This window comes from Dendronephthya gigantea, unplaced genomic scaffold (assembly GCF_004324835.1).
Source record: "Dendronephthya gigantea isolate DGI-Jeju-01 unplaced genomic scaffold, DenGig_1.0 000034F, whole genome shotgun sequence".
NCBI classification, from domain to species: Eukaryota; Metazoa; Cnidaria; class Anthozoa; order Malacalcyonacea; family Nephtheidae; genus Dendronephthya; species Dendronephthya gigantea.
This window is the reverse complement of record NW_021163044.1, coordinates 1,855,948-1,880,571: the sequence shown is the minus strand read 5'-3', so window position 1 is coordinate 1,880,571 and position 24,624 is coordinate 1,855,948. Positions and strand designations below refer to the sequence as shown.

The following is a 24,624-nucleotide window of genomic DNA, read 5'->3' as shown; positions in this document are numbered from 1 at the left end:
GGACTTATAAGTGGACTTATGAAAAGGGAATTTATTACTTGTTTGCGCTGGGGAACTGATTAAACGCGTCTAATTTAGTGAACTCATTGAAGTTGACAGGTATTGTTTGCAAGGCGAAAAATTGAAATTAAAAGAAGGCTAATTACCAAACAGGTATATTTTTTGGTCACAAAAGCAGGCAGCCAACCGGAATGAATCTGATTTACTTTAGAGTTACGAATGTTTAAACGTACGCACGCGTGTATTCTATTCACGTATCGGTAAACTGAGCAAGTCTCATCATTATCAAGGATCACTTGATTTCCGTAAAAAAGAACGAAATCTAGTCGGTCCTAAATTGACGCCGGCTAACACCCCCGAGTCGGGTACTATGCAAAGGTAATTGTTGTCCCCTCGCTATATGACAAACACGTCATGCACGTCTTCCCATTTCAGTAAGAATTATCCGTATGAAAAAATTTTGCAAATAAAATTGTTATATTCACTTGCCGTCACGAAAAGTTCGAAAACTCATCACATCGTTCCACGTCATTTGAGTATCTTATTAAACCAGAACAAAGGCAGCCACGCGACACGGAAAGTTTGCCGGCCTTAAAACTTGTTCAAAAAAGCTGTTAAACAAAAATACTGTCGGGCGACAAAGCGTCTGTGAAGATAGTGACAACAAGTGTACAGCGTGGCCAAATATCAATGAATAAAGCAATGAAATAATTAGAAAACAAACACTAAAGTCGTATGAGAAAACAAGCTGGAACCTTATTACGAGTCAAGGCAAATTACATAGCCCGAAGACAAAGTGAAAAGGCGCGCATCGTGAAATCGTTTAACATTAGCTGGCCGACTAGGATAAACGGCCCCATGGCCATGATGATGAAATAGGCCTTCTAAGCGTCGAAGTCCCATGCTGATAATTGGCTAGGAATAACATCAATTTAACATGAGCTAGTACAGCTTTATTTCGCGATATACATCTTTGGCTTCGGAGTTCAGTTATCACATTCTCACCGTTAAAAGCTTTCTCATGATATGAGCCAAGATCAGGTACGTAAGTATAAGTGTTGTAAATAAGTAAAAAATATTCAGTGAGTTCTGTGTATGTTATGCTTCATCGTAGCTATGTCGGTGCCGTGCATGGCGTCATCCGTTAGATGAATAATTCCTACAAAGTTAAATATCTGCTAAGATATTTTTCACGTATTTGGACAGAAGTTAAAATCTGTTTTGTCCTGCCCGGCAATGCTAAAAAGGGTAAAATTAATTGCTGTTTACTGTCCACATATAGGCTGAAGACAATGAATGTATATGTATATAATATATAATGTCGTTGAAAGAAAAGAGCATTTATATCCGTATGAAACATATAATTAATTTCTCTAACTGAACAACATCCATATCTTCTAATATATATCGCGGCTATTTATCTTTGTGGGCGAGTGATTACTAAATTTCCATGCAACCTTGACCACAATTCCGATCACTCAGCAGGCACACTACACAAGTAGTAATGGCACCCCACAAGTTTTATTATTGTAAATTAATTTACAATGATATTGCATGAAAATATACGAGTTATGCATTGGCGCTAAGCTATTCCGTTACCTTAGAATTAGCTAGGAGATATGAATGTTTACCTTATAAATCGTCGCAGGGGCTGTATATACTTAACTTACTATGGCCGACTATAATAAGACTATTGTTTTTCCCTATATATTTCATAATAGCTTGATTGTATATTGAAATATAAATAAGAAATAAGGAATAACTTCTTTGTTGAACATGCAGGCTGTATATATCACTTCTGTTTTGAAGTGCCGGCTGACGTGCTTATATAAGCCTTCGTATATATCAGGGGCCGGTTTTTCGAAACGGGCGTTTTGTTTAAACGGTGGATAAGTTCAAAATGAAAACAAAACTATATATTTATTGAACAACTCGGCTGAAATATTTCGATGTAAATAGCTTAATTGCATGTCAATGGGAGTGCATATTTAATGCATAAGATGGCAAGATGCAGATTTAGTCATTCACAAGATGTACGAGAGTAATTTTAAACTTTGGCTTATCCACCGTTTAAGCTGAACGCCTTTCGAACAACCTGCCCCAGGGCTATAAAGAGTAAAGTTTGAGGTCTGATGATTTTAAAAAGTTTCAGCATGAACCAGACTGATATCAATACAACATCAACTGTATAATAATGACAGTTATAATTTCTGTCCTTTCAGGTAGTGGTCAATTCTTTTAAAGGTTCAATAAAAATGTCAAGAATAATTCTATCACATTTCGTAGCATAATGGCTCAAAATTTCTAGAACGATGAAAGAATTAAACTGCAGCCAAACAAAGTTTGAAAATTCGGCCTTAACGCCGGATAGGTATTGCATTATTCATGAAAACATCTGAGACTGAGTTTACTGATTTTTAGAGAGTAGTCGAGTTTTACAAAAATAGGCGAGGTTTTTGAAAATCAAGTATAAGTTTATCCAATTATATCTTCAGCAGGATCAGCGAAAAATTTTAATGGTAAATTGCATTAAATATTAACTGACTAAATCTGTGTAAGAAATTATCAGTAATTTCGTTATCGCTATATAGAGCTGTATAGCATCGCTATCATAATAGCACCGGATCAATACATAAATTTTGAATTCGATTTGATTGTCGTTCTCAACTGCATGTTCATAACATTTCGTTCGGAAGCGAACGGCGACCGCGATCGTATTTTTTTCGGTCGTCTGCGGTTTCTATCGATCGACCGGGACCGAACCGCGACCGAACCGCGACCGAACCGCAAGCTAACCGCAGCCGAATCACAACCGCAGTGTTAGGTTATTTCTGGACAGAACTGTATTTTTCATCTCAAAAGTTCACCAAAATCATATGTAAATGACATATTATATTCGAAACAAATACGAATGCTTATTAATTAAACTGATTTCAATGGGAAACAGAAAAAATTTTATAAACAAACCGAACGATAAAACTGAAAGGTTATCAGATATATGTCCGTTCAATTGTTGTTTAACTATGATTGCAACTATTTTTCATTAGAATTTACGGCTGTTACGCGGCTATTTATATTCGAAAATATGTGTTTAGATTGCAATTATTGAATACAAAAACCATTTGAGGTCCAGTCATCACTTCAAACTGAGATGGATCCACAGCAAAACAAGATGGGATTAATCTGGAATCAGGAAGAAGGGATTAGGATTGTTTGAAATCTTTTCAAATCCCAACGGTCGCAATTTTGTCTGGCGTTAATAATGCAAATTTAAATACGCCTGGACCTGAGTGGATCATTTCACCCATAGCTTAAAATTTGATTGAGCTTTGTACCGATATACATGCGCTGAAAAACACTACAAATGCATGTGTTATTCTTACTACCCTTACATAAACACGAGTTTGCGAGCTTTACAGGGCTTTATTTGTACATTTTCCAACCAAATGCTGAGAATGATCGGTATTCTTAAACCTTTTCCTCCTAGTTCGGCTTTTGGATTCATTCCTTTAATCTCATTGCCCGAAATAAAACTTTAGTCCATGCATGGTTTGAGGCATCAATTCCTGTAAACTGAAAAAAAGCGGATTCCGCACTTTATGTGGCCGTGAACCTAATGATGAAATTATTAACCATACGTTTCTGGGAGATAACAGATGTTTGTCGTAGATAAACTGAGACGACTTAGCTATTAATATGTTAATCGGCACGGCGAACGCAAACCTCTCTTTTGTCCATTACAACCACAAAATGCCGTCAGAAAAGATGAATGATAGGAAATGACTTTGCGGGTAGTTCTCTGAATATTTCGTTTTATGGAAGATATATGAACGCTTTCCCCTTTTATAGACGCACGCAACTGTTTCCCAAGCCGTTATTCCACTTGGAAGGGAAGCTGCAGCCACCCACCAGAAACGCCTCTACCAAGGTCATTACAGGTAAGTGTAATGTGCCCATTAGAGTCGTGGGAGATATGTTTAAAAAAGGTTTTTAAGAGCTTCCATTTCTGACAGATGTATATCCGTGGGATTTGTCGGTTTTGCCGGCTAAAATAGAAACAACGCGGATAGTGTTTGCGCGGTCATTATAGGGTCTTGCGATCTTGCGATCAAGCGCATTTCTGTACCATGAGTTAAAAACATTCATGCAAGCAGATATAGTGCGATGAAGTCGAAGCGTGTGGAATGATTGTTAGTGGTAGGATTGGTAGGATTGTAAGAATGTTATGGGATAGAAATATTACCAGTGGATTTGGTTAATCTCTGCATAGCATCAACATTGGGAAATGTTCAAATCGCGGTGCATGAACATTTAAATAAACTGTTTCTTTATATCAATTACTGTTTTGTGGACCGAAAAGGTCTTGTTCTAAAATATATGGTTCGGTTCATGCACTAATTGGATTACATACCCGCATCAAAACAATAGATCAATTGATTGCTCTAAACCTTGCACTCAATGGTACTTGAAATATCACAATTGAATGTGATTAGAGCGAACACCGACGTTCAGTGCATGGAGAAATTATTTGATTGAAATCTATCATTGAAATCAAATAATTCCCCGCAACTTTGTCAACAAAGAAATATTTTCATGAATTCTTGTTCAATAATTTAGACCAATATTCATGGAAAAAATGTACGCCATTTCCAACTTTTCAGTAGTGATCACATCTGATGCAAGAGCCTTGTGTATTTCGGATTAAAAGGTCAACGATGAATCTCTGCGATGCGTTCCCTTGTGTTTTTCTTCTAGAGACAATCGCTTGCCGTCGCAAAACGTGAGATTTTATATTATTATAGAATTTGGTTGTTAATATTGATATACACATCTGTATTTTTGATCCTACAGCCGTATTTCTGCGCATACAAGCTCGTTATGCATATCTCCAATGACGCTTAATCAAACGTGTTAATTATTGTGATAAATTGTTCCAGAGGTGTAAATTTTGTCTTTCATATATCATGTACACGTTCGCACAGGATTTGCACACGCGATATATTCTCTCTGTACGTACTTTTATTTTGCAAATGCCTGACGAATCGTATTAATCAGTCTATAAGACAAGACGGATGAAATTAATTGATGACAAAGACCTCAATAATAAGTGTAATAAAGTTGAAATCGATCCTCGCGGCCGGCACAGAATGTGCGCACATTTCATTCGTGTTTTTATGGTTTATGTTTTGTAACAATTGGCAACTCGCGACGTTTGTGAAAAAGGTTGGTCATGGTACGACTTGTTGACGAAAACCTAGTCGTCCGTAAATGCACGCATGTCTGGAAAAGTGATTTCAACCGGGGTTTAGCTAGACAGTGGATTGAGTGGAGCTTGCCACAGCGACTTCAAAAGGTGAATTATTGAGCTATATTTCAATACCACATGTGTACTTGTGTGTTGTAAATAATGCATCATAACTCATCTTTTCTAAGAAAAATTTGCACGAACTTCGAATTGTCGTTTCAGTGGCTTTGAAAAGCTTCTACTCTATGACTATGGACGTTTTTTCAGAAAACAGTATAACATGCGTGCCCTGGTGTTTTTATATACAGCAGTTTAATTTCCGATTTAAACGATTTCAAATCAAAAGTATTTTATCCATCAGGCGGTCGTTTGAACTCATATATAGACTCGTCGAATGGCCAATTTTTTTTTTAAATCATTGACTTTCTTTAATTGCTGCAATTTCTGAGGTTGTCAAATTACCCTGTAGCGCAAATCTAAATAGTCTACACTTATAGATAACATCATGATGCAGCATTCGCCTATAATTAGTTTCCTTAACGTCTGTCTTGTATTTTAATGTAGAAACCTATGTGTATGACATGTATTTATTATAATATTCCTGCACGGTGTGTGTACAGCTATTTCAAACGCTGAAAGCCCCAAAAATATGATTTTACAAACGTTTGGGGTATGCATGGTTTCCGACTTAGAAGTCTACTAGTTTGGTCAGTTGAGCCATCTGCAAAAATATACAATTATAGATTGCATAGAAAGATGTATTATGAATGAAAAACCAAACATAAATATTTATCTGGCCGGTTTTGAAAGATTTTTTCAGTCTTTTTTAAAGTGTAAATAATTGCGGCCTAGATAATAAACAATGATAGCAGTAGCTTTAAAATTAAGTTGACTAATGTAAAGGGATAAAAAGAACCCGTTATAGCTGGCTGAAAAGCAAAACTCGAGACAGACCGACGCCGCCGCACAATCATAAACGATGTGTTTTAGAGTGGCTTGAAGTACATTTGGTTTAGCTAGAACAAAAATTGCGTTTAATCAACCCTGAAGTTAAACTAGATGCGTAGCATATGGTGCTAAATAAACAAGCTTTGCAATTCATTTAATCGCAAATTTTGCTCTGATGGGTTGGTGGTGAAAAAGAAGACTTGTCACCAAGGATTAGCGCAGCATCACCTACCTGAGGCAAGCATTGTTTTATGTTTTTTGAAGTTAGCACGCAGATTTATTAAGTCATCAAATACACCTGATGTCGCATAGATTAGAAAGATGGATTAAAGTTTGTTCCGCGATCAAATACCTTTAATACCATTGGGCCGGGGTGCAAAGGAAAGGTCATCGGGTATACGCCTATATTTATATATAATCCAACCGCAGTCAAATATTTCTACTTGAGATTTCTAGTTGCATGTAAACAGAGTAATTTGAGATATACAGATGGGTGGAATATGTGTGTAGATAAGGTACCCTTTCCTAAACACCTCTAAAATCTTTTGGCACACTTTCGTTGTAGCGCAGAGCTTTCGAAAGGCTTTGCCTTTACAGACATGCATAGCCACAGGTGAAAATCTCAGGTGGATACATGCACTCGGTGCGATGTGGCTTGGCGTTAGAGCTGGGGATGTATTCTCGTATGGGTGGGGGGAGCCGGGGGATGGGAGTGAATCACGAAGTGTCAGCATGGTTGGCCTTCGGAAGAAACCTTCTCAAAAGTTATCTTCGCAAACGGCCTGAGGTCTTATTTCAAAAACTTTAAGTAAGCTAATGGTTGTATATAGATGCATGGATGAATATATCTCAGTCATTTCATTTGAGATATATCTATATGTATAAGTTTTGAAAAAAGGCACAATACATAATCTGTAATTTGTGACCATGCAGGTTTTCCTTATCCAAAGCGTTTTAAGTAAATGAATAGATTTGCATGCAAGTAGAACCGGGACATAAAAAGCTCTCTGTATAATTTGTGATTGTTAAATGAACTAGCCGGTCATTTGGCTGCGTGGATAAATTGTATTGTATGTTTGTAAAATAAGGTTTTTCCGACATAATAGCTGTTAATAATCGCATCATATTCATGTTTCAAAAGAAAGCCTTTGTAGCCTGCATTTTCTGACTTGCTGTGTGTGTTGATTCAAAACATTTTTGTGGGCTTTTCTCACTGCCGTGTCATGTATTCAAAAAGGTTCAATAAGAATCCGAATCGAAGGTATTCTTCATTCATGTTCGGTAGCACACAGAGGATAACCTAATTACAGTATTACAGACAAACTGAAAATTTGAAATCAGGTACTTGAAATGCAAGCATAATAAGGCGAGACGATTTAAGGAGTTTGTTTTGAGTTAAATGTTGAAACAAGCGTTGTATCGAGGAACGGAGGTCCTATCTTTTGACACGCCAAAATTTTGTCAATATATTGAGGCACAGCAGTGGGTGAGTGTGCTTTAAAAGATATAAATGTATTAGAATTGTCTTACTCTCAGCATGAATGGGTGGATTTGTCTAGGTATATACTGTTAATGATAATAAACTGACTGGTAAGCACTGTTTGCTTAGTGTATTAGCTTTTGATATCTCAAAAACATCAGTTTAAAATCTACGGCATTATAATGACTTGAGTCAGTGTTATATAGAACTTAGAAGAAGCCTATATATAGTACGGTTCAACCAACAAGCACGGATATACTTCTAGAAAGTACGTATAAAATGCGGATTTTGTTCTGCTAAATGTTTCCAACGAAGTAGAGAAACCGCAGTCATACTGTTTGTCAGTAAATGATGTTAATTGTACTAGCTATGTATGGTGTTATAGGCATGTCAGCAGAAATCTGCTCATTTCGGTACAGGTAAAGGATGCTGTGGTTGGTAAAGCCCTAAGTAAAACATTCCGGATACAACTACACGAAATAACTTTATCATTTTCTATATTTTATCTTTTTGGGCTTTCATTTAGATCTCATTTCGGTCTTTTGGAGAATCATAGAAACGCAGAATAGATGTGTTTATGTATTTGTGTGTGCAAAACATGTCAATTTTTTAGTAACGTTGCCAGGCTGCGGATAGGTAAAAAAAATACTCAAGTTCATGCAAGAAGAATTTAATATTTGCAAGGCAAACACAGAAGTGTCCTCTCCCGAAAGCGGTGCTTAATTGCTCTGTGTATTCAATGTGGGCGTCCTAATTAATCATAAACATACATGTATTAGTGTTCATATATAAAAGTACCAAAGTTCAAGTTTGGAATTGATGATGTAGCCGTCTGTGGCTGGTAGATGAATACTCATTAATTTCATTTTATTCAGTTTGCTTCACTGAAAAGTGAACTGCCTTCGAGGCGGCCTGCCCGCATGCAGGTGAAGGCCTTTATAATTGCTTGTGAACTCAGATTTGGAGAATTGACGGTCACAAGATTGAAGAAAGGTTTAAGCTATATACCTGTTCGTTCACTGTTTATGATATAAGTCAGTGTTCCACCATCAAATACTCTCGATTCAATTGTCGATTCTTGAAACGATCATTAGAATCAAAATTAAAATTTAACGTTCTCAACATTGAATAAAGCTCTTTGTTGTTCTCCCCCCCTCTTATATTTTGGGACCCGTTGCAATCCCCCCCCCCCACCACAGCCATACATATATAAATATCTAATTTTCGTTTATATATTCAAAAAATACCGCCGAACATAAAAATAGGATATGTAATTTGGCAAAGCTCGTTGCATAATTAATGCATTTAATGCGCGTATTGTATAGCAAAGTGATTTTGTGTGTCGTGTTCAATGCGAATGTGACAATCAAATATAGGTGAACTTCCAGAACCGACACCTTGCATTGAAGAACAGTTAAAATATTGCTAAATATTAATTGGATAATAGCTCGAGATCTATATTGTGTAGGCAATGCAACAATTAAGATACTGTAAGTGATCCTTTCGCAGCTGCATGGCAATTTGGATGTTCATGGCAAGCTAATTATAGAAACGATTCTTGAACTTCACAAGCGTCCGTATCTAAATTTTCCGATCTGAAAACCGGATCGGCAATGTTTCAACTCCTCGCAGCATGCTGAACTAAGGTTTGTTTATGTTTATATACTCAGTTCTGATTAACAGCTATTGATTGTTTATATATAGGAATAATTTTTCTTCATAAGTTTCAAGTTGACAATATCTTTCAAATGGGGAAAGTTTGTTATGGCAACGACTATACGGTTTAGGCGACGCATATTTGTGATTGTAAATTAAATTAACGTACAAAAAGCGATGAAGCTTGCTTTTCAAATATATACCTTAATGCGATCCCAGGCCAAAAAATGATGCATGCTTCTTTCATACAAACGAGTTTACTCAAATGAAAACATTTAAACTTGGAGATTTAAAACTGTTACACGTTATATTTAATTAATGTTACAATTTTCGCACGACCCTGTCAAACGTACGTACATTCATATTTACATGTTTTGCATGACTGTTTGCGTTTTGTTATTATATATAATACTAATTTTTATTTCGACCTAATTTTTTTACGGAAGCATCAGCTGATGTGTATCTTGGTATGTACGTCCTCATATTTTTACGGTAATATATCATCTTGAAACAACGAGGTATTAGGAACCGCTATGGGACATCAATATCTGGTTCCCATAGCATGGAATGTGAAAATGTCGGTTGAGAACTCAGCACAACGATAAATATTTTCGCAGTCTCTTTTTGAAGAATAATACTACAGCGTACAGGAATGCGGCTCAAAAATATATATAGGACAGTCTAATTTAAGCTCCTTCAAGTAGACGGCTTCATGTACGAAGATATTCGCTGTCTGAACTTGAAATACCTAAGGAAGTGCCGACAATATATGCGGTTTCATCCAGTTTCGTCTATAGAGAAATCCTTGTTTGCATGGACTAAAAAACCCTCAGGAGCTCAGTCATATTTATCAAGTATATACGTTATTCCATCTTCTAAACACAAGAGACCAACAGTTTCCATGAAATAAAGGTATTCTGATAAATATTATACGCTGGAAACTAATTAACATTTTCTTCTTTGAATATCTCTTTGAATTTAGAATTGAAGAAATTCCTCCAAATGAAGTGCAGTTGGAAGCGTCTCAAAGATCTTCGTTAAACTTGTTTCGACTAAAACTCCGTTGAAGAACAAATCAAAGCACCAAACATCTGAAAATAGGGAAAAACATTCAAAGAAATCCTTAGTGCGGTGAAGAGCATCAGTGAAAAATGGATCTTGTGAATATCTTCGTTCTTGCAGTTGGCTTAGTCTCTGTGGTAACGAACGGTGTCCTGTTGTTCATTTTGATACGAGACCCATTAAAATGCTTCAAAAGCTCAACAACATATTTCATAATAAGTTTGTCTGTTTCCGATCTGTTAACAGGCATGAACGCTTGTTTCATGGGACTTGACAAGGTTCTCTCGTTAAGTCCAGATCATCACAGATACTTGCTATCCCTTTTCTGGATCACAGTTCAAGTGTCGTTCCTGACGTTGCTGGCGATGTCCTTGGAACGTTTTCTGATCGTCAAGTATCCAATCTATTGTCGTGTTTGGATTACGAAAAAGCGTGTCTCGTTCGCAGTTGCGTGTATTTGGTCGGTCTCGGCAACGGTCGGAGGCCTGGTACTGCTACCCCCTCCTCATTTAGACTACGTACAGTTCTCGATATTTTGTGAGTTTTTCCTGTCAGTGTTCGTGATCACAGGATTATACACTTTCATTTTGTTCGAGATTCAGAGTTCAAAAGAGAAAGTGAAGGGGACAGGCCAACTACACAAGGGCGGCTCGCAGGCTATACGGAAAACGTCTTCTATGCGAAAAACCTCCTCTGTACGAAAAATGTCCCCTGGGAAACAAGAGGTCTACGGGATACAAATTACAGTGACGGAAGAACCAAATTCATCGGTGAGTTTGACATCAATGCCGGCCGCCTGCCCCGGGTCTCCGAGGATCCTATCAAGTCACAATACGGTAAACGGGGCCATGAAGAACGGCGCCGTAGGTGAGGGCATTCTAAACGGGGGAAAACTAACGGGTGGTAAAAATGACGTGGGTAAGAACGCCGAGGGGGCTAATACTCGAAAGAAGAGCGTGGAGTTCCATGAGGAAAGTACTATAGTCGAGTTTAACCGTGGTAAACCTCGACGTGATTTCATTAAGGCAGCACAGAATATTATGAAAAGCAAAGAAAAATCTGGTCCTTCACAACAAGATAAACTAACAGCAGTGGTTTTGTTACTTGTGGGCATTCTAGCCGTGACTATTTTGCCGTATTTACTAGCATCCCAAATTATCTTGGGATATGTAATATTCTGCAAATGCCCGCCGCCACAGGTGTTGTTGCTATTCCACTACTATTATCTCCCAATAGAGCTGCTAAACTTCGCAGTGAATCCGCTGGTTTATGCCTGGAGGTTGCCGCAGTACAGACGTTCTCTGAGGTACATGTGTACGAAGTACCAGTCCTACACGGAAACGAGTCAAGGATGGGCGTCCATTCGCAGCGCGAGCTCTCCAGGCCGTAGAGAATATACTTCACAATAGAGATCGAATCATGGGTCATCCTAATTAACGCCATCTCATTTTGTTCTAATTGGAAAACGAATAAATTAAAATCCTAACGAAGGCGGTTAAAAAATCAGGCTTTTCGAGAGGAATTGTAAATTCCCAGTTGCGAACATAAAAGGTTCAGAAACTCAAACTTCAAACATTTTCCAGCGATCCATTTCCCCCAGATCCGATTTCCCTTACAGGGTTGCTGCACCCAGCATTACCCATCATCTGAACGCACCACGAAATTGACAGTTCTAATTTTTTTTTAGAATGTCTCCTAAGTTTTGCTTTAGAACTGCATGATATAGAACTTGTATATAATATAGAATTTCATTTATGAGACTGACTGATGCGTTTATCAGAGCATATAGTACAAGAGCATATAGTTGAAAAAATAGAAATTAACGCGTTTTGTGAAAGACGGAGAAAGGAACCTAATATACGCGTATACATTTCATGGAAAAGGATTTTAACAATAACAGTACTTCATGTTGTATAAATTAAAAACCAACATGTATGTAAATATAGTATATGTACGTTTTCTCATACAATGTAAGAAATATATGACGTTGTGACGGGTTCAAACAGCAGCCATGTCTTTATGCTTTCATGCATGCATTCCATGGAAATATGCAGATTTTCCCCGACAATTTACATACTTAACTTCAGTACGCCTGCCTGCATGTACATGTACAAGGTCGCCGGCTATAACACTGTATATAACCACCCACTGTTTCCACTGTTAAGCCTAAAGGCCGGCGCACACTAGAGCTATGTGCTTAGCAAAAAGTCATTCGTGGCCATTAGCGTAAGCCAGTTGCTCTCGTGTGCGGACGACTTTTCCAGTGACTTTCGTCATTCGTGCCAAAAGTCGCCGGAAAAGTCGCCCGCACACGAGAGCAACTGGCTTACGCCGATGGCCACGAATGACTTTTTGCTAAGCACATAGCTCTAGTGTGCGCCGGCCTTAACCACGAATGTCGAATTGATCAGTCCGTTTCACTGAATTAAATTAGCTGACACATCATCATAAGATATATAATATATTCATTTTGATATTAAAGTATTAAATATTCGTATATTATTGAAATTGTTTAAATATAAATGTAGTTATCCCGAATACATTTCCCCATTTTTAAAGCTATACCGGTAAATACTGTTACACGGAACAATGTTATTCTTGTTATAATATTATATAGGGTTCATTCCCTGAAAGTTTTCACTTAGATTCCCCGAACGGCAAGGGCATTTGGCTTTATCTTGACTGCGATCCGTTTCATCTATCTCAAAGCTTTTTTTTCTTCTAATTTTCACATCTTGTTGGAGCTGCCCTTACCCCAAAAACGGGGGAATTAAGTTCTAAAAATTATAAATTATTAATGCACGTTGATACATACAAATACAGAACCTAAACTTCAACATTATAATGATTTTCTTCTCTGCTTCCCGTGTCAATTTTGACACTTGTGATGGTCGTAATACAAAAATATAAAAAGGTAATTAAATATTAGTTGCATATAAGATGCATTGGTTTCGAGAGAATATCCTAGACTCGCCATCAAATGCGAGATACTATTATATGAGAACTTAGAATTCAGATTTTCAAAAAGAGCAAAAATTCAACCGATAAGAAATCTGTACTATGGAACGTAACCGGAAATTTGACCAAAATCAGGATATTTTCCATTGAATGGAATCTTCGATTCAATGAGAGATAACAAATATTCGGTAGAAAAATTCGAATCGTAGCCACTAATCTTCGATTATAAGAATTGAACTTTCAAATACGAGGGAAATATAGCGCTGATGGACAGAAATTTCCATAAATAAGAATCCTCAATTTCACCAAAGTGGATACATCTACGACAGCCAATGAGAATGCCTTCGTGCCCGGAATATAGGTAAGGGTTGCACCCGTTCGTAGGCCAACGCAACGCGCCTAAAGCCTCATCTGACGTTGCTTTTCTTTATGCGCGTCTTTGTTGTAATGCACTACTGTGTCAGCAGGACCAACAGGTTTTCTGTTTACTTGAAAATCACCGGAGTATCTCTTGTTCCATTTGTGCACCAAAAATGCAATCGCGGCAAAAAGCAGAATGGATAAAATCACTGTCACGACAACGATCCACGTGACGGACGAATCCTCGTCGTCATCTTCGCTGCGTGCGACGTTTTTCGGTTCCTCGAATTTACGAGTTGTCTGGGTGGTGGAGACTGAACCTAAATTGTGAAATACTAGTTCAGTATATTATAGAGATCAGGCAGCGACTATGATCAAGGCGGCTTCCCATTTAATCGTGGCATACGTGCGCATACTCACGAATATGTACAAATCTTACTATATAAATATCATGAGGGATGAAAGAAAACAAAATTGACATGGTTTAAAGGAAGGAGCGTCTACCCAATCGAACATGATGTGTTTAGCTGTGTTTAGCTCCTTAAATTTTTCCTTTGAATTTCCTTTGCTGTTGTTGGTTTTACAGTTTTAAATCACAGGATGCAGCTTTTTTGTATAAAACGAAACAAACTCAGAACGACAGCATCTTGATGAGCTAAGATATAAAATATTAAACACACAAGACGCAAAATTCTGATGAAATGCGTGAGTGTTTGGCAACTCAAATGTTGAGTTTTGCAAGATGATGTTCTTTGGAGATTGTTTCGTCGTGTATTTCATCAAATTGTTTGCTGGGGAAAAGATTAGTGACAGCTTACTTTTTGTCAGACATTCGCCCTCTTTACAACCAGGTTTACCGGTTGGAAAGGTACTTGGCATTGGTTTGGGGGTGGGATTTGGTAGTTCTTTGTTGAATTCTGGTCGAGCATATTCTGGAAGCACCTGGAAACCTTCGTTGCGAACGAAATACGTTTCGTACAAGCCTGTCACAAAGTTGATCTCATTCCTATTTTTACCATTTTCCCAAATGAAATCTTGAATTGCGATTTCGTTTCTGTATGGTTCTTGTGAAATCTCGCCCAAGAAAAAGCTTTCGCCGTAATCAATTCTTTTATAACTTTTAGATTTGATGGAAAATTTTTGCGCTGCGGTCTTGTCAACTTTGAGTGTAAAATGATATAATTGTTTTGTGTATTCCACTGTGTGCCATTTGCCATCGCTAATTTTGTCGCCTGATTTAGCCGTATAGTTTACCCCTACAAATTAAGAGAGAATAATATAAAATAATGGTTATCTTATGGAAATAGTTCAGATTTAAGGAACGTGGTTGCGCATGTCTCAGGCCATTCCACTACCTTTGTGAAAACAAATCATGTAAAATTTTATTTATCCCTGACCTTGTTCACCGAAATTTATCACCAGTCTCAATTTTGAAGATTTAATTTCAATGATGAGAAAATCTTCAGTGTTAGTTGCGCCTTTGGCATAAAACAAAAGTGCATCTTTTTGCAATGTCTTCACGCGAAATTTGTATCTATCCTGGTCTTCGTTAGTTATGAGGGACGTATACATCACTTTATACGTTCCATCTAATTTCAGTTCCAGAGCACCTAGACAGGAAACATGAAAAATCTTTTAATTCAACTGATTTGGAATAATTTATAGGGAAACTTGTTAGACGCCGTAAATGTTTAAATTTCAATGTCACAACAATATAACCTTCTTGGCAGTAGTCTTTTACGAAGCCAGTCCAACGACAATCGCAAGTCACGTCGTCTTTTCCATCCGGCGAACATTTACCATTGTTTTTACATATTGGCTCAGGTTTGTGACAGTGGTTCAGGCTGCATCCACTTATGACTTTGAACTTTCTAACATACTGGCTTGATATATCCCTCATATCCTCACGGGTTTTACCATATTTGATATTTCTCACGCACGCGTTCAAAAATCCCCTTCTGCAAGTAAGAAAAGGGAGAATTTATGCACCATATTTGATATTTCTCACGCACGCATTCAAAAATCCCCTTCTGCAAGTAAGAAAAGGGAGAATTTATGCACCATATTTGATATTTCTCACGCACGCATTCAAAAATCCCCTTCTGTGAGTAAGAAAGGGAAGAGAGAATTTATGCACAATTTTAGAATTGAAAAGGTCAAATAACAAAAATTGAAAGGATATTTTACACAACGTCCGTGGCTTTTTGGACAGACATGGTTCTTATTGATTCAGAAACTTGCATGCACATAACATTTATAAAAGCATGCAGGCATATATATTTTATTTTATTTCATATATATCAAATCCAGATGGGTTTACGCGCGCGATGAAATGCATGAACGTGCAGTTAAAAAATGCCGGATATGCATTGTTCAAGCAAGCAAGCTGTAGGGAATGAGGAAAATAGAGTTAGAGTACACGGAATGAATATAAATTAGAAATCATACAAGATTGATTACACACAGTTTATAAAATCAACCATAGCAATTTGAAAAAAAGACTATGAAAAAAACCGTAGAACGAAGTTGGTTGGCTAGAACGCAATGGGGTGAAAAAACCAGAACGTTTCAGATGGTACCGACAATCGGGTAATAGAAATTAAAGCTAATACTAATAGAAAGTAAAGGAATTTAATATAGCGATGAACTAAAAATGATGGACACTATATAGCGAAAGGGATCGAAATGGCGATCGTAGTTGATTATGAAAAATAATCCCATAAAAGAAAACAGACACTGAATCAAGAAAACGGACACTGAATACAAAAACACTTACTTGTTTACCGGAGCAGCATAGATCTTATAGATACCGTTACTCGACAAATCACTTATATATTCACGGTCAAAACCTCCGATCGTAAGATTAGACGTAAACGACGAAAGACCGTTTGTTTGAAAACTTTTCCTCTCCTCTCCATTATTTATAAAAATACTTGTGACCGAAGTATTCCGTTCAATTCGCACGTTGTGCCAACTAAAGTCGTTGTACTTTTTCTCGCTCGTAAATTTTCCGTGTATTCTATCTTCAGGATTGGTGTTCTCTTTACTCCCATAAAACGAAAACCATAATCGTCCTTCTTGAATGGTTAGTTGTATATGATCTGATATTCCCTGGTCGTCTTGATAAAGCACCAAAGCTTGGTCCACCCAAGTTTTAAATTCGAACTCAAAAACCCCGCTTGCGAGGCTTATTTTAAAACTCATCGACGGTCCGGGCAATATCGTATCCGTCCTAAGAAACGTGTACACGGAAGCCAATTCTCTCTGACAATTGGACGGGTTTAGCAATATAAGAAGTAGCAGAACAGGCACTGTAATTCGCGACATAATTACAAAACTCGGACACCAAAGGATCACGATATTTAGTTAGTTTTACTGAATACAAACAAACAAATCTAAAGATTGCTATGCAGTACTCTCCATGTCATTCGAACCGACCACGTTTGTTATATTCGTCGAAATCAACGCTGGAACTTTACTCCAAAATCATTAGTCATTTCGTGGTGAATAAACCGCGATGCCTTCGCGAGATGGCTTTTACTCATCGGTAGTAATATATACGCAGTCATTTATCAAAGATTATAACGAGATAAGCAAATCCAACAAGGTTTAATTGCTTTTCTTGCTGCCATTTGATTGGACAATGCGCAAAGATGCTATCGCATTTGGCCTATATCAGACGTAAATCCGTTCCGCAAGAATCTACATTAAACGCCTATATGGTGTGGAATCGTGACAAAAATACCCATTTGCAACAAAATTTTGCAATTAAAAACATTCCAACCGAATTCGCGATATAACATTGGAAAGATTATTTCAAACTGCAGAGCTATCGATCGCCAGCGTAGACCAACAGTCTGATGTTTTGCAAAGTGTTTTGTATGTGTTTAAAATGTAATGAGTCTGAGGTGGGAACATTTTTGTTTATTTAAAAGCTTCCCGCAAAGTAGCATAAAAATGAATGAACCTCTTTATTGTTATTGAGCAAGTGAATAAGCCGTGCGACTAATTCAGAATTCAAAACAAATCATTTCCTATGCTTGAATATATATTTATATATATATTCATAAATGTACAAGTATTAGAACCATATACGACAACGAAAGATCATTTTTAACTAAAATTGTCGAATGCACGCACCAATGAAAAGAAAAATATTCACTCTCAAATGCACTCTAACTTCAGTAAAAGAAAAGGACAATTTGCATTCTCTTACAAGTTCAAATCGTTTATTGCACAGTCTGACTAAATTTAGAATCGCGACAACAAAAAATTATCAAAAGAAAATTTTTCATTAAGAACTAGCTGGAGCTTTTGTTTCGTTTTTATATTTAGATGTGATCTCAACGCTGGAAGAACGCCCGCTTCACAAGTAATACAGGCAAAATATAAAGGATATTTTTCGTATTTTGCCTATTAATTTACACTGAATTCAATAGTGCATGACTAAAAGGTGAAAATATGACTGAGATCTATATGAATTGGAAATAAGAAAGGTGGAACATTCAAATTTTCTTAAACTAGAATAAAACAAAACACAATTAAAATGACAAAAACATGCAATAAAGCGTATATTGAATTCTACACGGAATATCATGACGATATGCAAATCGCATGGAGAGGTAGAAAAATTTGCTTTCCTCTGCCAAATAGATGATCCTCGAAAATTTTTCCCACATTAAGGATGATACGAAAGCATGCGAATTGTTACTAGCACACCACATTACCCAAAACACGGTAGTAATGCTTATCTATGGTTTTGAGGCGAATACTATATTTCTTCCGCCAAACACATCTGCTTGCTTTTACAAAGCTTGCTGCTGAATGGCAGCTGGGCCGTATACAAGCGTGTAAAATGGCGCGTAAGAACTCGTACAGCTCATTAAATGTGTAATTTGTTTGACCCGCAAGTCATTAATTATATACGAAACGTTATTTACAAGAATGAAGGTCGCACAAGACCAGTGTTGTGCTTCCAACTCTGGGACATTCGTCGCTTGTGTAGGCGGATTAGAGAAATATTGTTTATAAACTCTTGCAGTGGCCCCGTCCGGTGAATGCCATTATTTTTTGCTACGTGGAGCTGATCTTTTGCAGTTGTCAGTTTAAGTATGATTGAGGCTGAATTACTGCCACTGGCACGCAATGTTGTGCGCATCAGTGCAAATAGATGATATTCTAGACTATGCTACGAGCTTCTATCGTGTATATTTCGAGACATTCCAAATGGTATTAATCCATCATGGAATTTTTTTCCGCAGAGCAATCAAAACAATTTCCCATACCCATAGTTCTAGAACGATAAGTGCTCAAGTCATTCCCTTCAAAACGCTTCGAAATGCGTCGAACTGCGTGATATCAACACTTGGCACGAAGATAACATAAATAGCAGCTATTTTTCCCCGCAGATCCAACGCGCGACTTTAAAGAACGGTGAAGGTTAATTGTTTATTTCAGCTGCGTAGTAAATGAGTGATGTTATCACAAAGGCGTGCTTCCAACTAGAGTACGCACTCGAAATAATATCATGCAACACAATCTGCGTGAAATGGAAAAAGACGTGCCAATGCGTCCAAAAACAGTAAACAATGACGGTCGACGTAAAACTAATTCATCAACGAGACGTTTGTATAAATATTAAAAGAAAACGCGTAACCTTTTCCAGCATATTTGTTTAGGATTGCAGGATTTCAAACATATAGCTAAACAGCACATGTTTGACGCAACAAACAAGGATTATAATATAGGCCAAAGGCTAAGCCTAAGGAATGGTTTTTCAAATACGGCTGTTCAATGGAGCATTCTGGCAATGCCGCAGGATTGACGTCCTTTTTCAAGAGCAAGAGATATTCTTTTTGATTTGGCACGTACACTTGAGCAGTGAACCGCAAACATACTGCTATATTTAACCAAATAGAATATATATAACGGTGTTCCCACGCACTTCTTTTTTTAAACAAACTTCCTTGGATTTGTTGCGATCTTTTGCCTCCGCTTGTTTCGTGTTTAAAATTATCTTATTACAAAAGACGTGGGTTTGTATAATCTTGCGTGCGGCTTTTTATGACATTGGAACCGGCAAAAATAATCGTGCATTTACACGCAAGAAAAATCTGCCGACGTTCTACGAAATATTTTATATAATTTTGTGCATTTATGGACAGCATTTATCTATGGGAACATTGGATGTGGAAGATCCTAAGAAACAGGTCAATCGGACAGGGCTTGAATTTTTTTTATCAAATGACGATCATAAATGCATCGATAATTTCCCTTTTATGCATGAGAATTAGGCTAACAAAATTGCTATCTCGAAATATAGCGATAATTTTTGTAATTTAAGGGGACGTTTTACACTTTAGCCGTATATTTTAGTGAAATGTGTTTCGTTATTCCAAGGTCATTAGTCTACCTCAAGCCCTCTATATGAATGAATAATCTCAACTTTGCTCCAATAAAAGATTGGAGCAATGCTGCGTTTGCGATGGTATATGCATGCAAATAAATTATGTACAATTGCCTTCGTGCAACCGAACATCATGCCGTCGCGATAGTATTTTGTGCATCATTCCCCATTAATCCGTTTGAAAATAAATGTATGTAGGCTACTTCAAATCGCCCAAAAAATATCCTGTTGCAAAATATCTTGCTATAACTATTCTTTATTGTGCCCCCTGTTTCATAAAAAAAGTTTTAAGTGATGTTTTTGACGGCAAAAACGACGAAAACACCGCTATTTACTGATAAATCAATGCACTTATCAGCTTTTAGTTTACAACTATGTTGTAGTAAAGATCTGGAAGTATTTTTTTTTGGCCTCAGGGGGAATTATAGTGGACATGCAAATATGCATATATACATGTAATTTTAGTGAGTCTGAAAGTTAGAAACTTAGAATGCATGTTGTTAGACGTGTTTTGGCAAAAAAACAAGGTACGAAGAAGAATATTGCAGATAAAATATTGCATGTGTCTTGAAGTGCTGATGTGCGTGTGGCGCTTTTGTTTGACCCTAAGTTCGATTTTCCAAACACAGAGATGAGAATCGAGCACAGCAGAGAACATATAAGTGTCGAAATAGCAAAGTTTGCATGGTTGTATGCAAAATGTTGTAAAATTGAGTACATGTTGAAAGAGCTTTTATTTAATTCATTACCTTTCATGGAGTGTTGGGCCGTAAAATTAGTCAAATATCTTGCCCGTTTTGTTTAATATATATAATGATAAAGTTACACATGCAACAGCCATGCAGACACTTAGCAACTAATTACTCCATTTAAATTTGACCAATTATTGCTTGGCCTAATTTGGAAGTGTTCAACGCATTAGGATAGTTCTTATTGATAGTTCATCTTCCTGTATCCTACACTTTTTGCTTCTTTACTTTGTAACTGTTTACCACCTCTGTCGTATTATTGGGTGGATATCAAAATTCAGCTACGGTAATAACATAATTCGTGCTCATGCATGGTTTAAAAGCTTAACCAAATGGCGGCAATTTTCCAAACCATCACGTTTTTCGGTGAAGTGTTATTACCGTATCCTCTTGGCGCAGGACATGCAAATTAGTATGTCAAAATAGGAAATTTAGTATAAATTTAGTTTGTTCACCTAGGCTATGTATTGTGTAAATTTAATCGCTCTTACAACCAATTAAACACAGTCCTATGTTAGCGAGCGCGGAAGAGATGTATTCAGGTTAGTAAGTTTTCGTGTCTGTTCATGCACGTCGACTACCTGCTTTTGGGAGTTGTGATCTTCGTTTTCCACTTTACCATTTCGCCTACAGTTAATGAAAAATTTCGCCAAATGTTAAATGTTTTTTGAAAATACGGCGTTCGGAAAAATGGGTCGTAACAGCGGCAAAAGGTTTTAAACTTTTGCATACTATTTCGCTGTGCCTGGGCTGGACAAGAACGAAACACCACCGACCTAGAGAAAATAGTTTAAGAAATTTTTTCCAGCCTGCTAGCGGAGCTGTCAAGTGGAAATTTTGATTCAGTGTTAAATGTCAAATTACCGAATGCGTTTAAGAGTGAAGATGTAATAATCTATCTGTGAAAATGTAATAAAATGAAAGGGTAACTATTTCAATATTTCAGGTAAGTTTAAGTAATTTAGTTAATTTTATTTTTAAAAAGCTGGTCTTAGCATACATGATCGTATCTATACGTAGTTGTTACCTGGTACCTGCCATAACACTAAAGAGGAAATATATTATTCCATGCATGCACTTATATAGAAAATAATATTTTCAAAATGAATAAAACAGTCTTCGAGAAGTGATATATAGTGAGGCTTCTCATCATTGAGATTGCAAATAATTTGAATCAAGAATAATTGGAATCAAATGGACAGCGGTTCATTTAGTCATATATATGTATACGGGTGTAATTCGTGCAATGTATATCATTTTGTTTGATTGATCTATATTTATATGCAATGATAAGTAAACAAACGATAACAGTTTGAAATGACTGAATCTATATTGAATCTATATCGAGAAATATGTACGCTAAGGAATCCTAACTCTTTTGTCCAAATTGATAATAATTATCAAGATACCCTAACACACACACACTCGCTTATATATTCGAACGACATCGACAATATAGTTATATACAAACCATTGTTAGTTTATATAGTTATAAATCATTGCTATTCTAGGCACAAATCGTTGCTATTCAATCAAAAGGCTTCATCCTAAGTTTTATACTTTTATATAGTTTTAGCTCCCTCTACATTCGTGATGGTCCAGTGTGCTGTTCTTCTTGCGCTCTGTGTATCAATCGAGTGTGTACTTGTTACGGCGGGAAAACACAAAGTCAAAGACAAAGGCAAGTCAATACACAAGTAGATATTCCCTCGCTTACACCGTGGAACTTACGTTTCAATGTCTCTTGTTTCAAGTGTTTACAAGTCTTGAGCTGTAAAACATGATGTAGTGACGGGCGAATCTGACACAGTGTATATTATGTGGAATAAAAAAGCGATAATTCTCTATTTATTGAACAACTGAGCTGAAATAATTCGATGCAAATAGTTTGATTTTGAATGGAAGTACATCTTTCAAAAGAATGAAACAAGCCTATATTTAGGACAATAAGTCAAACAAATGGTTACATGATAAACGTTTCAATATTGCACTCTTCATTGTCAAATTATACCTTTTACAGAAAACAGCAAAGGTTATAAGAAAACATTACAAGAGGAATCTCAGACGGTCACAAGAACCTCCTCTGTACCAGATATATTACGTGAAGCTGTTGATAGCGGTAGGTACAGTATTATTGCTTGTCCAAAGAGCGTCCAAGAGAAGGACTGGCACTGGTTGTCGAATTTGCTTCACTCCAGATTACATTAAAAGTCAAAGGGTATTGTGTTCACGTGTTACTTCTCAAAATTTTAGGATGGCTCGACAAAAATGCATTGAACAGAATCGAGAATAGGCAAACCCACAAAGTTGAGGGTTACTTCATGAGCAGCGATACAAGTGTTTCTCAAGGTAAATGGTATAGCGTGTTTGCAAGCGTGCTGATAATCCCCAATCCCTATGTCTTAAACACGGGATCTTAATCCTGTATAGGGGTTAGCACTAGGGCGTACAGAACTAGAACAAGAACTAGGACCTGATGCATCAAAGGATATTCTGGTCTAAAATTAGCTTCGTGTCCAACTTTCTAGTTCAGTGTTACTTTCATTATACCGATATAGATGAGAGGGATATCGGAGTAAAAGCCCTACAACTTCACAACGTGTTCCGTCTTATCCATCATTCACCCCCATTAACCTGGTCGAATGCGCTTGGCGCCGCAGCGAAGAATTTGGCACGTCAATTGGCGGAACAAAATGCCCAAATACGAGATACAATCCCGGCGCTTAATATCTCTGGTATGAACTTCCGAGTGTATGGCTCGCGATCAAACCTCGGAGGAGTAATTGATAACACATACGGGGAGAACACGTTGAAATTAACAAACGTTCCTTATCACTGTGACTACGGGGTACAAGAGGCGACTAAGCGGTGGTACAATCAGGGACAGCATTTTAGTTTTTCCTCACCTCAGGTGGATAAGGAAACATCCTCGTTCACGCAGTTACTTTGGAAGAAAAGTAAACAGCTGGGAGTTGGCTGCGCGGAAAAAAATGGTCTTCTCACACACGATCTGTATATTGTTGCATTGTATAATCCGGCTGGGAACGCCCTTCCAGAGATCAGAGATAACGTACAACGACCTGGGAAAACACATGACGTTTACGGTGATATTTACTAAGAATCAAGTGGAAACATTGTATAACCCAATTCGCCTTTCTCACGATGACGAATATCCGCCATTTTTACCAGGTACCCCCAAAATGGCGGCGCATTCGTCATCGTGAGAAAGACTAATGAGCTGAGTAGGTATAATTGTGAGATAAGGTTGACATTAGTTGTTTATAAATCTGAATTACACAAAAAGACGAAATCTCCAAGACTCAGTGACCACTGCATTTGAACCTTTGGGCATCAGTTTATTCCGTGAGGCAATCACTTCTTTTTCCGTGAGCTTTTCTGGTATATTGCAGTCCTTAACGAGGAAACTGTTTATCCTTAAAACGGTCTGCGTTTGCAATCTTAATTGTAAGTCCTCCTTGAAAATAATTTATAAATTGAATTCGGTAATTAGTATATATAAAAATGGAAACTTATGTACAAGGATAAATACAATTAAAACATTCATACCTGAATGCATTCTTTCCATCGAGATTTACATCTCAAAACGGACTTTTCTTTAAGCGGAAAGATAAAACTGCACACAAAAAGCACCGAAAAAAGTAGGCGAAAAGACGTTTTTTACTTTCATGCAACCAATTTTTGGTTTACCCATATTTCTTATCGAAATTTGCGTATTGTGTTGCATATGATGTCAGCCATG

General features: G+C 37.2%; 3 protein-coding genes across 5 annotated transcripts; 2 read left to right on the top strand and 1 right to left on the bottom strand.

Annotated features, from left to right (window-relative positions):
• The first annotated feature begins 567 nt into the window (after window positions 1-567).
• On the top strand, window positions 568-12,251 carry LOC114525457 (cholecystokinin receptor type A-like). Of its 3 annotated transcripts, XM_028546815.1 has the most exons (3): window positions 568-1,041; window positions 3,850-3,938; window positions 10,312-12,251. In XM_028546815.1, exon 3 carries the CDS (start codon window positions 10,481-10,483, stop codon window positions 11,798-11,800), a length of 1,320 nt encoding a protein of 439 aa, XP_028402616.1. In that variant the 5' UTR covers window positions 568-1,041; window positions 3,850-3,938; window positions 10,312-10,480; the 3' UTR covers window positions 11,801-12,251. The 3 variants fall into 3 exon arrangements, with proteins under 3 accessions (XP_028402616.1, XP_028402619.1, XP_028402618.1); XM_028546818.1 differs by lacking the exons at window positions 568-1,041; window positions 3,850-3,938 and adding an exon at window positions 5,284-5,353; XM_028546817.1 differs by lacking the exons at window positions 568-1,041; window positions 3,850-3,938 and adding an exon at window positions 9,248-9,319.
• Window positions 12,252-12,888: 637 nt separating this feature from the next.
• LOC114525456 (neurexin-3b-like) lies at window positions 12,889-17,457 on the bottom strand. Its single transcript, XM_028546814.1, has 5 exons — window positions 16,486-17,457; window positions 15,429-15,667; window positions 15,107-15,319; window positions 14,528-14,965; window positions 12,889-14,029 (listed from the first exon to the last, which is right to left on the bottom strand). The coding sequence occupies exons 1-5, from the start codon at window positions 17,034-17,036 to the stop codon at window positions 13,749-13,751; spliced, it is 1,722 nt and encodes a 573-aa protein (XP_028402615.1). The 5' UTR covers window positions 17,037-17,457; the 3' UTR covers window positions 12,889-13,748.
• A 4,039-nt stretch (window positions 17,458-21,496) lies between these two features.
• Window positions 21,497-24,070, top strand: LOC114525451 (protein PRY1-like). The gene is made up of 5 exons (XM_028546808.1): window positions 21,497-21,810; window positions 22,435-22,545; window positions 22,885-22,983; window positions 23,118-23,213; window positions 23,423-24,070. Exons 2-5 carry the CDS (start codon window positions 22,458-22,460, stop codon window positions 23,980-23,982), a joined length of 843 nt encoding a protein of 280 aa, XP_028402609.1. The 5' UTR covers window positions 21,497-21,810; window positions 22,435-22,457; the 3' UTR covers window positions 23,983-24,070.
• Window positions 24,071-24,624: the final 554 nt, after the last annotated feature.

Excerpts from the sequence above, each read along its gene's own strand:
- LOC114525451 (XM_028546808.1), top strand. The coding sequence starts at position 22,458 with ATGGTCCAGTGTGCTGTTCTTCTTGCGCTCTGTGTATCAATCGAGTGT. Across the intron at positions 22,546-22,884 it reads ACACAAAGTCAAAGACAAAG|AAAACAGCAAAGGTTATAAG; the intron begins GCAAGTCAATAC and ends TACCTTTTACAG. Across the intron at positions 23,214-23,422 it reads CGATACAAGTGTTTCTCAAG|ATGAGAGGGATATCGGAGTA; the intron begins GTAAATGGTATA and ends ATACCGATATAG.
- LOC114525457 (XM_028546815.1), top strand. The coding sequence starts at position 10,481 with ATGGATCTTGTGAATATCTTCGTTCTTGCAGTTGGCTTAGTCTCTGTG.
- LOC114525456 (XM_028546814.1), bottom strand. The coding sequence starts at position 17,036 with ATGTCGCGAATTACAGTGCCTGTTCTGCTACTTCTTATATTGCTAAAC. Across the intron at positions 15,668-16,485 it reads TATGCTGCTCCGGTAAACAA|AAGGGGATTTTTGAACGCGT; the intron begins GTAAGTGTTTTT and ends TCTTACTTGCAG. Across the intron at positions 14,966-15,106 it reads GATAAATTTCGGTGAACAAG|GGGTAAACTATACGGCTAAA; the intron begins GTCAGGGATAAA and ends CTTAATTTGTAG.